Source organism: Misgurnus anguillicaudatus, chromosome 24, assembly GCF_027580225.2.
Source record: "Misgurnus anguillicaudatus chromosome 24, ASM2758022v2, whole genome shotgun sequence".
Lineage (NCBI taxonomy): Eukaryota > Metazoa > Chordata > Actinopteri > Cypriniformes > Cobitidae > Misgurnus > Misgurnus anguillicaudatus.
In genome coordinates this window covers 22,788,458-22,805,469 of record NC_073360.2, presented here as the reverse complement: position 1 = coordinate 22,805,469, position 17,012 = coordinate 22,788,458, and the positions used below count along the sequence as shown (strand labels likewise).

The window sequence follows — 17,012 nt, the reverse complement described above, 5'->3', positions numbered from 1 at the left end:
AATGAACACACAAACTGTTACAACAACCATATCCTGCTACAGAACATTCTTCAGCTGTGGGGTCATGACCGCAAACCCCAGGGGTCTTAAATTTTCAGTCAATGTACTTCATGGGAAAGTCATGTCATCTAATCTAAGCTCACTTAAAGCAATGAAATGTCTATTAACTAGTGTTAATGCCCACAACTATTGCATAAGAGTTATTCTGTGACTTTTAGTTGTATGTGTATGTATTTTCCTAAAGCCTAACAGTTCACTTATACTGTATATCTTTATATACATTTATTATAAATTTATTATAAGTCTTTCTCTTCTGGGAAAACAGATTCAATTCCATTTGTCCGCAAAAAAGCATAACATTAGTAAAACTGTAAGAAAGAAGATAAGTGTATGTATTTTCTTACAGATAATTATAAATAGATTTTTTATGTAATATTGCTACCGAATCAGGCCAACCTGTAAAAGTAAAATTATACACAAAAAATGCAGCGTGATGTTTAAACAACTTGGTTTTCCAAGTCAATTTAACTATTTAAAGTTTTTACCTGTGATCAATTGACATAACTTATAAAAACAAGTTGAAATTGTTTAACTTAATTTGTTAAGGTAAAGTTACATAAAAATAAAAAAGTACGTTATGTGGTTGCAGAGTTAATTTGACTTAAATATATTAGTTGACTCCAAAAATTGTTAACTAATATTGTTGAGTTCAATTGACTTTAGGTAACCATATAACTTACCTTTTTAAGTTGAGCGAACCTTTTTTACAGTAAAATGATGTATGTTCTGCAAATGAAATGAATCCACAGTACAGACACAGTAGAAAAGCTCTTTGTTGAGACATACGTGCACCCTGCTGTCCTGAGACAGAATACACCTGTCCTCCAGACTCACATTGAAGGTTACAGTGTTCAGACTGACACATTTAATGTCAGCATCTTTCCTTCCAGACTATTAACCAGAAAACAACAGCCATTTTCCCTTAAACCAGTAATAATATCTTTACTGCAGTTTTTTATACTTTTCTTTTATTTAATATATAGATGTATAGCATTAATACATTATGATGGAAAAATAACTTTTTCTTAGCTGCCAACAGATGACATACTGTTAAAAGCACAGGAGAAGGTGAAAAATTGATCTGTATTCGTGTTATTTTCATTGCCGACTCTAAATGCTGTACAGAGGGACCAATACATTACACCTGACAGAAATAGTCAACAGTGGGCAGAGAGGGTTTTAAGAGCCCACTTTGTGTACAGCACCAGAAAAATACAAAACACTGACACATAGGTCACATACACTACACGTCAAAGCAGGTGAAGAAGTATTGATTTGGAAAGATAAGCTAAGGGTACCAGCGAAAAATAAATACAAAAAATACCAAATCGTCAGAATTTCATCAAATGAAATAGACTTGCTATATATCATTGTCTGTCACCTTCACTGCTCCCCAAAGCAATTAGTTTGTGATGCCTCTGTGGACAGTATACTGGAGAAATACTTTGTCTTTGTAAAGATAGTAAACCTCAAACATGCTGCAATGAATACAGCGAATAAATATTGGCATAATACAACAACAATGCTACAACATGTCAGCCTAAATCATGCATTTGGGTTTTCTCATAAACCACGACATCACACGGTAATCCCACGGTTACCATGGAGACCCAGGTCTCTCTCCTCACCGCATCCCATGTAATTAGTGGATGATCACACCTTGACAATACTCTAAATCTGATGGGGAAAATGAAATCTGCAGAATGAGGTGAATGTAAATGTCACATTAAAAACAATTAGAGAGGTTCACAGAAGAACAAACGTAAATAAGACTGATTAAACATAATGATTTAACTCTTTATGAAAAGCACATGACTAAACTAAACTAAAATAGTTTTGTGTGATTTTATTTTACACATATAAGGTTTTGAGTTTTTTCATTCTGTTTTGTGTTATAAGATCCTAAAGAACCTTCCACATCTTTGTTGTTGTTATCTAGACAGCAATGAGATAAAATGGAGAGAAAATTTAAATCTTTAGTTTCAGAAAATATCTCACCGTTGTCTTAAATTGTGATCAGAGTTACAAATCTCTACACCCTCAGAAATATAAGGTACAAAAGTTGTCACTGCGACTGTGCCTTTCAAAAATATCCTAATATGTATAATTTAGGTACAGATATGTAGGTACCAGTATGTACCTCTAAGGTTCCAATGTGTAGCTTTGAGGTACATTTTAGGCACAAAAGTGTACTTTTTGAAAAGCGTACCATCCCAGTGACAACATTTTTATCCTTTTTTTCTGAGAGTGTTCAATGAAATCAGAAAATATTGATTACGCTATCCACAAAAAGTCTGTCAACATTTTTTGTGTACCTTTATTTATCCTAACTTGTATTGAAAGTGCAGTGGTGTTATAACTTTTTCTTTGTCATACAGCACTTTCAATAACCTTAGTTGTGTAATTCAGAGTAAATCACATACTTACTGTAGTACTACTACTACTAATAATAATAATTCCAATTTGGTACTGTATCCACATACTGTACTGTAAATACGCTACTGTTTGTTAAGCTTGTCACAAATTATGTCAGGGATGGGCAACTTCGGTCCAGGAGGGCCAGTGTCCTGCAGAGTCTGGACTTCATTACCCATGATCCCTCACCTGATCGTCATTATCATCAGCACATCTGCCAGCTATTGTAATCAGTCACCTATATATACTCTGTTTGTCCTCCTCACTTTGTTGGTCATTGAAGTTCCAGTCTTGTCATAATTAATAAAAGTATCATTTGATTTATTACCTCAGTCTTCATCTCAGCTTTATCCTGCACCACAGCCTGACAGAATGACCAACCAAAACAAGATTACCAGCACCCATTCTCCATAGGACACAAAGATCTTCACCATTTTCCAGGATGGCTGGCCTCTGGAGGACTATGTGCTGAAATTAACGGACAATGCCCATCAGGTGAGCTGGAGGGATTCAGCTCTCAACAAAGGCATTAGTTTGGTCTTCAGTTGTTGGTTTCGTCCGATCTAATTGAAAATGTCCTTTATTGATTTCTTAAATTATGTTCTCCAATTAAACGGCTCTAATTAAGGGATTGATATTGTTCCTGAGAACAAATTGAATGTTGATGATCCAGTCCCAAACCAAAACCACCCTCCAGTTCACCACAGCCATCACCCAGTGCCTTCCACCTCATCCTACCTTCACCAGTGCCCTGTTCTTACCTCTGAGATCCACAAACCTCTTCACCAGATGGCCGTCACCACTTCTGCATCTGTTCCCCACAAGACAAAGACTCATTCCTTTGTTTCCCATGAGCTTAAGACTCGCTTATCAGTTCCCATCGAACCTGGTGGTCGGCATACTGCACAGACTCAAACTGAGCTTGATGAAATAGATGTCACGTGAGCAACCTGTCTGACATTGTAAGTCTTCTAATAGCTGTGCCAAGATAAATCTGAATCACCCATAGACAGTAAAAGGATCATTGTTGAACAATTTTGCCCTGTTGCTTTTATGGACTCTCTATGGGCTTCTTCCTTGAATTTATGCCTCCATGTTCACCCGATTGCCTCATAAACCGTAAAAGATTTCCTGCGAGCTTCTCATCCTGTCCATACGGTAATTTCTCTACTGTGCGACAAGAGCGTCGCAGGTTATGACGCAATCTTTAGCCTGTTTTTACAAAAACTGCTTCTACTGGGCTATAACGTAAGATACAAGGTAATGAAGCATTTTATACATTTTCGTGTTTCTTTAGAATGCTAACAGCAGGTGGGGGTCCGCTAATCAATGGCGGAACCCGGGGAAGCTTCAATAAAATATGAAACCCTGCCCCCCTGGTTCCCAGCGAGCTGAAGACTCACTTATCTCTGCCACGCAAGCTAAAGACTCGCTCCTCTGTTCCCAACAAGCTAAAGACTCGCTCCTCTATTCCCCGTGAGATGAAGCAGCAAGGCATGATGTCTAGTCTGGAGGATACTCCAATGGTCTTTGTGCAGACGGCCAGAATACAGAGTCCGGTTGGGTACGGTTCCATGTTCCCTCTTGCTTTGGAGGGATGTCCATGGCCCTGTGGTGTATGTGGTCTGAGTATTGCTCCTCAGTTTCCTGTGAGTACACTCAACCCAACAAACATGAATCGCCTGAATCACCTGAATCGTCTGTTTCACCTGAATCACCTGTTTCACCTGGTTCACCTGAGTCGCCTGTTTCACCTGGTTCACCTGAGTCGCTGGTTTCACCTCATTCACCCAAGTCACCTGTTTCCTCTGGTTCACCCGAGCACCCTGAAAACTCTGCCCAACCAAAGATGCCCGTTTTCGGACTCCTTGAACTCTCTGCCTGGCGCAAGATGGCCGCTCCCAAATTCCCTGAACACTCGGTCTGTCCCAAAGATTTTTTTTGGGGGGGGGGCATACCACTACGGTCGCAGTGACCGTGAGCTCTTCATGCTCACCTGTTCTCAAAGTCACGGTCACTGTGACCATTGGTGCCCTGCTGGCGCCTCCAGGACCTCCCATCCTGCTGGTGCCTCCGACGCCTCCTGTCCTGCGGGCGGCTCCAGCGCCCTTCTGTCCTGCCGGTGTCTCCAGCTCCTGTCAGCGCTTCCTGTCCTGCTGGCGCCGCCGGCGCTACATGTCCTGCCGCCGCCTCCGGCGCCTCTTGGCCTGCTCGGGCCTCCAACTTCTCCTGTCCTGCCCGCGCCTGGATGCGCCTTCCGGGAGGGTGGGAGTATTTTCACACCGTCATTCTCATTGCCCTCATGTTTTTCCTCTGTATTCACCATCTGGACTTCATTACCCATGATCCCTCACTCTCCCTCACCTGATCGTCTTTATCATCAGCAAACCTCCCAGCTATTGTAATCAGTCAACTCTGTTTGACCTCACTTTGTTGGTCATTGTTAATGTTAGTGTTATGTTCCAGTTTAAGTTCCAGTCTTTGCCATATCAATAAAAGTATCAGTTCATTTATTACCTCAGTCTTCATCTCACCTTCATCCTCCACCACAGCCTGACAATGTCTTTAGGGTATAATATTGTACCCCAAAAAGTACAGCATTTCAAGGTGTTGTATACACATTAAGGTATCAAACTGAACCTTTAAGGGTACCACCCCTGATGGGGTACCTTTGTACCTTTTTTCTGTCAGTGAGTAATGGTCTCTATTATTGTTTTTGGTTAGTCTTACAGTAGTTGCAGAATTTAAACTGAGCATTGCAGACTTCATCTAATCATTAAGCTTTTAAGATGGTGATACTTTGCCACAGTGACCTGAGAGAAGCACAGCTGCAGTGGAGGAGTCACTTCAGATCAGGTCTAAGGACGTAATGGATGTTTCAAGTCTCAGTACTGAAGCTGTGTCAATGGAGCCCACTTCCAAACTGTTTTGTTGTAGATTCATAAGGCGTTGCATCCCTCTGGTATATAGAGAGGAGCTTTACCACATCCTGTGCATGACTGGACCATTGGTATGAACTTTCTTTCTCTTTTTCACACATTTAAAACTATAATAATGATTATGCATAGTTGCCTATAAATTATTTTAAATTAGATTTAGATTGAAAAGCAAATTATAAAGAATGTGCTTATTTGTGTAAGTATACTGTAAATACTTCAGTCTGTCATTATAGGTCACGTCACGTATTCTGAATTTTCTTCTGCCATTTGTAATAACAATGTTTTGTGGTCGTCTGGGAAACACTATGCTGGCTGGTTATGGGATGGCTTCAGCTGTGAGTTTTTTATTTTTCCTCTATGTATTTGCACAAATAAAGCCAAAGCATCCATGTATAAAATGCATAAGTTAGCTCATTGTTAAAATGTTCAGACCATGAAAGTTCAGTTTTGAATGCTTTGACGTATCACACTGGTTTTGAAGTCGGGGTTTTGAAGTCGTTCAGAGTATAGCATTGTTATTCTTATTTCAGACTATAAACATCACAACAGCGGCTACAGGAGGAGGCCTGGCATTAGCAGCTAATACTCTAATATCTCAGGTAAAAAGAGTTATGCAAGGAAAAACATTTAAAATATGTTTATTTTAAATGTAAAATATATTTTGAAAATATATTTAGGTATATATTATAAGTATATTATTTACCTTTAGTAACATATACAGGTGCTCGTCATGTAATTAGAATATCATCAAAAAGTTGATTTATTGCACAAATTCCATTCAAAAAGTTAAACTTGTATATTATATTCATTTATTACACACAGACTGACATATTTCAAATGTTTATTTCTATCAATTTTGATGATTATAACTGACAACAAAGGAAAATCCCAAATTCAGTATCTCAGAAAATTAGAATATTGTGAAAAGGTTTAATATTGAAGACACCTGGTGCCACACTCTAATCAGCTAATTAACTCAAAACACCTGCAAAGGTCTTTAAGGGCTCTCATTCGAGTTCTGTAGGCTACATAATCATGGGGAAGACTGCTGACTTGACAGTTGTCCAAAAGACGACCATTGCACCTTGCACAAGGAGGGCAAGACACAAAAGTTAATTGCAGAAGAGGCTGGCTGTTCACAGAGCTCTGTGTCCAAGCACATTAAAAGAGAGGCGAAGGGAAGGAAAAGATGTGGTAGAAAAAAGTGTACAAGCAAAAGGGATAACCGCTTCCTGGAGAGGTTTGTGAAACAAAAATTTGGGGGAGATTCACAAAGAGTGGACTGCAGCTGGAGTCAGTGCTTCAAGAACCACTACGCACAGACATATGCAAGACATGGATTTCAGCCTTCGCATTCCTTGTGCCAAGCCACTCTTGAACAACAGAGTCAGAAGCGACTCGCTTGGGCTAAAGACAAAAAGGACAGGACTGCTGCTGAATGATAAAGGTAAATTTGCATTTGCTTTGACAATCAGCGTCCCAGAGTCTGGAGGAAGAGAGGAGAGGCGCACAATCCATGTTCTTTGAGGTCCAGTGTAAAGTTTCCACAGTCTGTGATGGTTTGGGGTGGTCCACTTTGTTTTATGAGGTCCAAGGTCAACACAGCCGTATACCAGGAAGTTTTAGAGCACTTCATGCTTCCTGCTGCTGCCAACTTTATGGAGAGGCAGATTTCATTTTCCAACAGGACTTGGCACCTGCACACAGTGCCAAAGCTACCAGTACCTGGTTTAAGGCCAGTATCCCTGCTCTTAATTGGCCAGCAAACTCACCTGACATTAACCCCATAAAGAACATCTATAGGATATTGTGAAGAGGAAGATGCGATATGCCAGACACAACAATGCAGAAGAGCTGAAGGCCACTATCAGAGCATATAACACCTGAGCAGTGCCACAGACTGATCGACTCCATGCCACGCCGCATTGCTGCAGTAATTCAGGCAAAATAAGCCCCAACTCAGTATTGAGTGCTGTACATGCTCATACTTTTCAGCTGGCCAAGATTTCTAAAAACCCTTTCTTTGTATTGGTCTTAAGTTATATTCAGATTTTCTGAGATGCTGAAGTTGGGATTTTCTTTAGTTGTCAGTTATAATCACCAAGATTAAAAAAATTAACATTTGAAATATATCAGTCTGTGTGTAATGAATGAATATAATATACAAGCTTCACACTGTAAAAAATACTTTGCTGCCTTAAAATTTTTCATTTTCAGTCATTTCAACTTACTATTATTTATCTTGACTAGAGATTGACTCTGTTATAACTACAGGTGAGTTGTTATTACTTATAAAATTAAGTTGACTTTTCTCAACTATATTTTATAAGTTGTGACAACTCATCTCTGTTGACATGACTTGTAAATCTGAGTTGATTTAACAAAAAATTTTAAGGAAGCAAAGTATTTTTTACACTGCACTTTTTTATGGAATTAGTGAAATATATCAACTTTTTCATGATATTCTAATTATATGACCAGCACCTGTATTTCAAAATGTATTCCAGGGGCAACAAATAGCCTACATTTCTAATTTTGGAACCCATATAGATTTTTTTTTGTCGGGCTTAAATATAAAACATTAGTGTATAAAGTTTAAGTACAAAATGTATAAGGAAGTATTAACTGCAAAAGTATAAGTATTTTGCAGTTAAAATATATTTCATTTTAATCTTTTCAAACTTGTTATGTTTTCATTGTAACATAAAATGGCCAAAAAATATATTGGTGAAAAATACATTTTTGTAAACGTATTTCAAAATGTATTTTCAGTACATATTATTTGGCTGTTTTTTGTATATTTTAAAACTATATTTAAAATTATATTTGAACATATATTTTTACCATATGGAGATTGCAGCGAAAACACTCGCTATGCACCTCAACGCGTCTTCGCACAAGTTGAAAACTCGAGTAAAAAATTTGCTTGACACAAAGTTCAATCCCGCAAGTAATCTAAAGCGAGAAACCCAATGCTTTGCCTTTGGCGTGTATACAGCATAAGTGACCATACAAGTGTGTGTTGGTGTGTGTGTGTATGATTTAAATAATACATTTGAGCCCCTGTTCTTTCAGACCTTTGGTGGGAAAAACATGTTGCGTGTTGGTGTCATCCTTCAGAGAAGCGTCTTGATTCTCCTACTTTTCTGTCTGCCCTGTTGGGCTTTACTCATCAACACCCGTCCCATTCTTCTTCTGCTGGGTCAGGACCCAGAGGTGGCCAGGTGACTCATTCATTGCTTATTCAACTAGAGATGTGGAGTTGCTAACCTAGATACAAATTGTATAGCTCAAAAATAAAGACAGACATAAATGTGTCAAGCAGTGGCGGATGCAGAACGTGACATATGGGTGGGCATGGATTAAGTCCGGGTGGGCCTAAATCTATGGGTGTCACTTTTGAATAAGAAACTATAACAAGTCTATAAAATTCGTCAAAACTTCAGAACACTAATTTAAACAGCATACACACACACCCGAACTGCACGTCACATTTTTGACATTATTGATACTTTAAATTGTAATACAACGTGACATTTATTAAGCCTTTTTGGTCATAGCCTACAAAAAAGAACCTGCACACACTGACAGGAAATATAAATGAACCAAAAAAAAAACTTATACTTTTTTAAATAGCCTATTAAAGTTTTTAAATAAATACGGCTACTAAATGCTTAAAATGAAGCTTCTAACATCATATTCTCTTCATGCAAATCACTAAAAATATATTTTCGTTCTCACATATTTAAGTTAACTTACTAAATAAAAAAAGAAAAAGGGAATTGCTAGAATAATGTTAGACTCTGAGGTTAAACGAAATGACAAATAAAGAAACATTTAATATACTTTTTGATGAGCACAAGAGCAAGCCTACTCGTGAAGAGCGGAGCCGAGGAGCGCGCATATCAGACGTGAACGAAAGGAATAATGAATTTAATGCTTTCACTTCATTTCCTGACAGTTTCACTTGTTAGTGAGGATACTAATGGCTAACAATATGACGCCGAATTACATACAACATAATTACCTAATTAAATCTGAGAGAATGCAAACACATTACAATATTTTTTCCTCCGCCCGACGGCCAAGGCGCAGATACATTTTTGTAGCCTGACAGGAATTCGCCATAGCCCGTAATGGACGTCGGGCAAGCGATTTTGCGAGGTTTGTGTAGTAGAAAGTCTTTCTTTAAAGTGAATTTCGTTTTGTATAAATTGTATCTTAATATTAATCAATGTTTGATCAAACAATTGCCTCGATTTAATAAATAAGAAGCAAACCAAGAACGTCTGTGGTGTGGATTGAAGTGAACCCACTATATTTCCGCAGCCTACGTCTTTCTGCTTTAATGCATTTCTTAAATTAATGTCTCAATTACACAGTAGGCTTATAGGTTGTTATGATAGGCTATTTGTTGCTTAAAAGCAATAGGCTATATTGTATAAAGTGTAGCAATAAGCTACCCAGTCTCCGTGGCGTGACTTATAGTGCTGCTATATCGCTATATCAAACAACATCACTGTGATCAGATGTTTTCTTTCTATTTTTTACCCCGCTGTCATATTTGTTGTGTGTTTATGTTACTGAGAGGAAAGCGCGCAGCACATATTTATAACGTGTTGTTATTCAAAATACGTTTCCCACTTGCTTGCAAAAAAAAGTTCTCAAAGTGATCAGGGCTGAAAGCTGCTCGGGAATATTTTTCTCATTATAACAACTGCTTTAATAGTTCTTAAATAGTTATCAGGCTTACTTATAATTTTACTGTTTTTAACATAACATGCAATAGATAAAATACACCACATAAAGTAGTATACATGTCTAACTATACACAGTAGTATTTTTTTTACATTTCTGATTGGGCGGGCCAGCTATCAATCTAGGCCTGCCCAGGCCCGCCCATAGCTCCGCGCCTGGTGTCAAGGGACTAACATTCGTGAGGATTTTGTATGTGCTCTATGATGACTACTGTACAACAGCTTTATGTAAAAAAAATGTATTTGTAGTTCCTGGTTTTTCTAGTTTTTCAGCTATGCTACTTTTCAAATGTTGTAAATGAATATAATAGATCATTCATGTTTTCACCTTAATGGTTTTTATGAGCACACAGATGTATCTCAGGAATAGACATTTCCCTATAGGAATAAAATAACATCTCTAGCCATCATCTCCATTTTATAAATTGATAGACAGAGTTGCTACATTCCAGGTAAATGAGGCATTTTAACGTGTCCAGACAGACACACTTCACACTTGATTCACAGTAGATGTCATACAGAATGAAATGAAATTTGCAGTGAAGATTTATTTCTGTTGTGTTATAATTCTTAAGATCCTCCCTTAAATTTTTTTCTGGGCACCTGTTGGTCTATTTCATGGTAACAAATGTGTTTCTTTATAGGATAGCTCAACTCTATGTGTTTTTTTACCTGCCAGCTGTTCCTGTGAGTCATAATAAATTGCATCATTTCCTCTTGTGTGCAAAATGATATTATTTACTTTATGATATATGATACATTACATACAGGTCAAAGACGAATAATGATAACTAAGATAAACACATGTGTCAAGCAATATTTCTCAATAATCAACTTTTGATAAATCTCTTTCCTGTTACTTTTCACAGGCTATGTTTTTATATCAGCTGCAAGTCGCCTATCTCCAAAATCAGGTATACAGTTTATGTCTTTTAATCGATAACCACCTCGACCAAGATTCCCATAATTATTGCTGTATGGCTCATCTTCACTAGCAACAATTTTCATAATGTATAGATTATGATGACCTATGCAATACAATGCCAAAGCAGTGACTGTTAACCCAAATGATACTTATGTCAGTTTTGGGCATGCAGGGTGTGATCTTGCCTCAGATGTATGCAGCCATTGTGGCCAATATTGCTAATGTTGGAACAAACTACATTCTTCTTAACTGGTTGGACCTTGGATTATAGTATGTATAAGAGACTTTCAGCCTGGTCATTTATTCACTGTATGTTTGTAGATTACCAGGGTACTGGTCAGGGTTCATCTGTTAAAGTACTGTACAAGTGCTGCATTACATCTAAAAGGCTTTTCTATTCTCTGGGTTTTAGTGGCTCCGCTGCTGCTAACAGCCTCTCCCAGATCTATATTTGTGGTCTCCTGTATTTGTATATTCGCTGGAAGAAGTTACACATTGACACGTGGGGAGGTGAGCAACAAACCGATAAACCAGAATGCAGACATGCAAGATCACGTCTATAATACTAATAAAGCAATTGATGTGCATAACACATTTTGTAAACATTAGACCACCATGTTAAAATAGCCGATTTTACCACAAAAATAAATATTTAGTTGAAAGTAGTACTACATTTAGTATAAATGTTTTTTTTGGTTTACTGTAAGGTGGGTGAATTTCTTTGTAACTTATCCATTTAAATAATATTAAGTCTTAAAGTTCTGCATAAATAAGGGCGTGGACACTTGAACGACAGGTTAACTGACGCTGCTGTCACTACCATCAAGCGAGGCATCATGATTTTAGCAACCAGGCACCTCAGCTCCACCCATGTCCCACTTCTTTGCCCATTTTTGGTTAACCATCAGTGGCGCATGGCGACGCGCTGCCAAGATGTCAACAGCCGGCTCCGCCAACTACTGGCTTAAAAAAACTCTGTATGGGTGACATCACAGATACTACGTTTATATTTTTTTACAGTCTATGGTTTCATTATAAACATAAAAAAAACATTATGTTGGAAATTTTCATCCAAGACATCAAATAAATATCAAAAACCAAACGGAAATATTAGATCTGAAAAAATGGTTTCAAGCTGTCATTGGGACGGTGCACTTAAAAAGGTCCTAATAACATTAGATCCTGTTAAGTACCAATTTTGTTATCAAAATGTACCTTTGAGGTACTAATCTGCACTCTTTGGCATTATTATGTACCTTCGTGACAAAAATGGTTTGGCAAGATGTTTTAAAAGCATGCATCAGGTTTACTTTAATGCACATTGTATTTATGTTAATTTTATGCTATATAATATTTTATGAAAGTTAAGACTGAATGGACCTAAAAAAAAAGGTCAAATGGTGTAACCGCCAATTGCCCCAAAGAATCAGAAATATTAAATATTTTATCCACCTTGATGGCAAGCGTAATCATCAAAAAAAGAAAATTCATTTAAAAATATAATTTTATTAGTTATTTCTAAATGTAAATTTCAATGCATTTTTGTAATATTTGCTGACACTGAAAATGGCTCTGTTTTCTAAATAATCTTTGACAGATGATGTAAAACTGTATGTAAAAAATCATATTACACTAAACTAAATGATTTTATTTTATTCCACATTTTTATGAATATATTTATATTTTTTACATTTAAGAAAAAAATACTAGTGACACCAATTGACACAGACCGGTTACACCACATTGACATTTTTGCAGTTATCCCCCAAATATTCTTTCAAAATGAAATAAAACCAGAAATTTTAGACTTGGTCCTCAAAAAGGAGAATGTTTGCAAGTAATCTGCAAATTTATTTTGAAATTTCATCTCTTTTACATTTAATTGAACCATATAGACACAAAATAATTAATGTCACATCATTGACCCATTTTTGATGTGTGTATGTGCAATTTCCGTATCTGCAATCTGTTTCTCTGTCTATTATAGGCTGGTCATGTGAATCACTTCAGGAGTGGGATGGATATATGAAACTGGCCATCCCCAGTACAATGATGTTCTGCTTTGAGTGGTGGATATATGAGGTTGGGGGTTTCTTAGCAGGTGCCGAAAATCATCATTTACATTGATATACAAAACTCTGACTTTAATTTATTTCTTTAATGCCTGTACAAACAAATAATAATGTCCTGCAGTTAAATAAATGTTGTCTTGATGGAGTTTTAGGTTAGTAATTGCATGATTGCTACAGGAAACTGCTGAGGTCTATTGTAAGCTTATGTGAAGGATTTAGGCCATTTCGATGTTTTATAATGCTATCAAACACATTCATTTGTGCCCATCTATTTCAGGCATGCTGAGTGAGTTGGATCTGGCAGCTCAACATGCAGTTATTATGCTGGCTTTTATAAACTACATGGTAATTAAACCCCCAATTTTTTCTTAATTATGAAGTTCCTCAAGGAACAGTAAAATGCCCCCAAAGACACTTAATCTGGACACATAATCTATCATCTATATAAAGCAATTTCACACAAAAAAATGAACAGAATTGATTTACTACACTTGCAGTTTCCGCTGGGGATTCAAGGCGCTGCATGTGTTCGTGTAGGTAACGCACTTGGAGCTGGAGATACTGCTGGTGCAATCCGCACCTGCAAGGTGTCGCTCACCTGCACAGGTTTACAAACCCTTCATTTCCATGGGTCAGGGATGGGCGGGGCATATCATAAACATTATTTCCTTGACTCATGAATATTAATGAGCTGAAATGAGGTTTGTTTTTAGAGTACCACGTACATTTTTAATCGTCCTGCTTCTTTTTCAGCTCTCTTGGCTGTTTTGCAAGGTCTTGTGTTAGTAGGGACAAAATCAGTGATTGGTTTCTTATTTACATCAGACAGGTAAATCTTTTCTCTTGTTTAATCAGATATATAGACATACTTCACACCTTTCTTTACTAATACATGTGTCTTATTTGTAGGCATATTGTGGCGCTTGTTTCCAAACTCTTGAATGTCTACTGTGTACTTCAGTTTTTTGATGGTCTTGTTGTAAGTATTCCTCTCTTCTAGTGCTGATCCATGTTGGTTTATGGTGGTTTGGTTCCGGTCTAACTTCATTATCAAAACGAAGTCCAGTTTAAACTTAAAGATAAAAAGCCTGGTAGACACCAGCACCTCAGCATCTCCCGCTATTAAAATTAATGCTATGTTATAATAGTTTGCTTAATTTTAAAATGCTTTATTTTCTCTTTAAGTGTGTCTGTATGGGTATTCTCCTGGGGTCGGGTCAGCAGAAGATTGCCGCTGTTGCTAACTTCTTTGGGTATTACTGCATTGGACTTCCACTCGGCATTGCTCTCATGTTTGCAGCAAAATTAGACGTTGTTGGTTTGTTGGTTATTCTTTATTTTTGCATTCAGTGATTAGTAATTCAAATAAATTGTCATTCAGTCTAAACTCCTATGACCTCTTCTTCTGGCCACAGTGTTACCATCTGCTTTAAATCATAATAGTGTTGGCCTGAAGCATGTAGTGAACATGAATGGAAATGGCACAGGTCCCTGTTGAGTTGCAAAAATGTATTAGAAACAACAAAAACAGTATATGTTTTTTGTTATGAGATAACAGCTGTCTGACAGGAGTGTCCTTTCTCACTATTACAGGCTTTTGGCTGGGGCTGCTCATCTGTGTATGTGTACAGTCCAGCTTTTTCATTGCAGTTATTTTTAAACTTAACTGGGAGAGACTGACTGAAGAGGTAGGTCGAGATTCTTATGAAGCTTGCGAAGAAGCACTGTAATATTTTTTTTGTCATTTAGTTTTCTGTAACTTTTACTTGTTTGTGTTTAAGGAAATATTTCAGCCCCAAAAGCACTAAATTGCAAAAAAGCTATCTACAGTATTTTTTTATAATTAATCTTATACCACAGGGCTGATTGGTTGGGAAATGTCCCACGGGGATGCATTATTTTTTGTTAAACTCACACCTGACCTGTCAAATGTCTTAAAATAACCACCAGAGCAATGTCTTAGCTTTTTCTGTGGCAACTGTGTTATAAGCTGAATAATTGACTTTTGAATAATTGAATAAATAATTTATATACATAAATAACTAATAAAATTATATTTTATTTTTATTTTATTTCTTGATGATTATGCTTACATGCAATCAAAGTGTATAAAATATTTAATATTTCTGATTCTTTGATGCAATTGGTGGTTACAACATTTGACATTTTCAGGTCCATTCAGTCTACACTATGTGCATTGAAATAAACCTGATGCATGCTTTTAAAACAAGTTTTTAGAGAAAGATTTTTGAATTTCTTACCTTGCCAAACCGTTTTTGTCACTGACCCAAATACCATTATATACTAATATATAATGATTCAATATATATAGTTATATAAGTATTCAATATATATATATATATATATATATATATATATATATATATATATATATATATAGTATTGTATTTACTTATACTTGTGTGCGCGTCTGTTATTATGTGCGTGTGAACATTATTCTGTACAATACAGTATTGAATCATATGATTATTAACTCATACTGGAATTTATTGCCACCCTTTAATGAGTAAATACATTTGTTAAATTGACCATTCACACACATGTTGTCTAAGCTTTATTTGTACACATAATATTAATATTCATCTGAATTTCATCAGCTTGTTGTTTCACTGACTGAGCTTTTTCCAGAAGCAACTGCTGTATGTTTTATTAACCAAAAGATGGCGCTGTTTTCGACACCCTCGTTGAGGCTTCGAATCATGGTTCAAAACAGTAAGAGAAGTATCGGTGCTTCATTCGAAGCTTAATTTCCCCATCACTAGTAAACTAATAAGACACACGGAGAGTGATTCAAACAGCGCGTCTGTGTTTTTCCATTCAGAGATGAGCCTGCTTAGGACCTCCATTCACTAGGTGGCGGAATAATACGAAAGGTGAAGCGGTTACAGTGCCGTTATCAGCACAATATCGTATAGCTCTTAGCCAATCAGATTCGAGAACCAGAAAGAACTGTTGTATAAAATTATATAATTATTCAATATAAATTATATAATTATTCAATTTAATTAAATAAGTATAAAAGAATTAAATAATTTTCAAAAGGTCCTTTGAATTATTTGAAAAAATTCACTTTGCGTCATGCCGCATTACCACCTGGGTGTGCAATATTTTCAAATAATTTAACATAACCGCCTCTACACAACGATTATAGTAAAGTGTTGTACATAATTCGTATGATTTCAGGCAGTGGAACGAGCTGGAAAGAGTAAAGTCTCTGACATGTCAACTTCAGATGTGACAAACAACCTCATATGTGCTGCTAGGACTACAGCGAGGCAAAGTGAGGTACATTTTTTTACTTTTGTCTTAACACAATGGGATGGTTTCCTGTACAAGGATTAAACTAATCCTAGACCTAGAGTGGTCCAAACTTAAAACAACTTGTACTGATATATCTTAAAATACACCAGTATTGTTTTTAGTAAGACATGTTTGTTAAAACTAGTTATATTTCCTAATAAACTGACTCCTAGTCCTGGCTTAAACTAATCCCTGTCTGGGAAACCGCCCCAATATCTGAAATGCTGGATCTCATGTTTTTCATGTGTCTTCTCTCAGAATGGGGATGAGTACACGGCTGTGAGTTCTCAAAATGAAGATGAAGGACACAGTACTGTGGTACATGATGGTTTAGGAGTGATTGAGGAAAAGGAGGAACCTACAGTGAGGCTCTCAACCTCTCAGATCATCATCAGGAGGGGTCTGACTACTTTGGCTGCTCTTCTTATTCTAGCTGTTGGTGTAGCTGTTCATCTCAATGTGCCTTTACCTGAAGTGTTAAATAAGGCAAATATTACTTTGGACTCGAACCTTACCACAACTT

At 36.9% G+C, this 17,012-nt stretch overlaps 1 protein-coding gene across 2 annotated transcripts; it reads left to right on the top strand.

Moving 5' to 3' along the window:
* The first annotated feature begins 4,703 nt into the window (after positions 1–4,703).
* LOC129438095 (multidrug and toxin extrusion protein 1) lies at positions 4,704–16,890 on the top strand. Of its 2 annotated transcripts, none has more exons than XR_012367485.1 (17): positions 4,704–5,485; positions 5,648–5,749; positions 5,945–6,013; positions 8,490–8,638; positions 10,816–10,858; positions 11,041–11,085; positions 11,269–11,366; positions 11,509–11,606; positions 13,084–13,197; positions 13,446–13,513; positions 13,666–13,774; positions 13,922–13,997; positions 14,078–14,147; positions 14,354–14,421; positions 14,762–14,856; positions 16,373–16,469; positions 16,748–16,767. XR_012367485.1 is itself a non-coding variant. In XM_055196642.2 (17 exons), the coding sequence occupies exons 1-17, from the start codon at positions 5,345–5,347 to the stop codon at positions 16,756–16,758; spliced, it is 1,518 nt and encodes a 505-aa protein (XP_055052617.2). In that variant the 5' UTR covers positions 4,707–5,344; the 3' UTR covers positions 16,759–16,890. The 2 variants fall into 2 exon arrangements, 1 of the variants encoding a protein (XP_055052617.2); XM_055196642.2 differs by having other exon boundaries at positions 4,707–5,485; positions 14,354–14,486; positions 16,748–16,890.
* Positions 16,891–17,012: the final 122 nt, after the last annotated feature.

Coding starts and splice junctions, on each gene's coding strand:
- LOC129438095 (XM_055196642.2), top strand. CDS start 5,345: ATGGATGTTTCAAGTCTCAGTACTGAAGCTGTGTCAATGGAGCCCACT. Junction 11,086..11,268: donor TCGCCTATCTCCAAAATCAG/GTATACAGTTTA, acceptor TTGGGCATGCAG/GGTGTGATCTTGCCTCAGAT. Junction 13,198..13,445: donor GGTTGGGGGTTTCTTAGCAG/GTGCCGAAAATC, acceptor CATCTATTTCAG/GCATGCTGAGTGAGTTGGAT.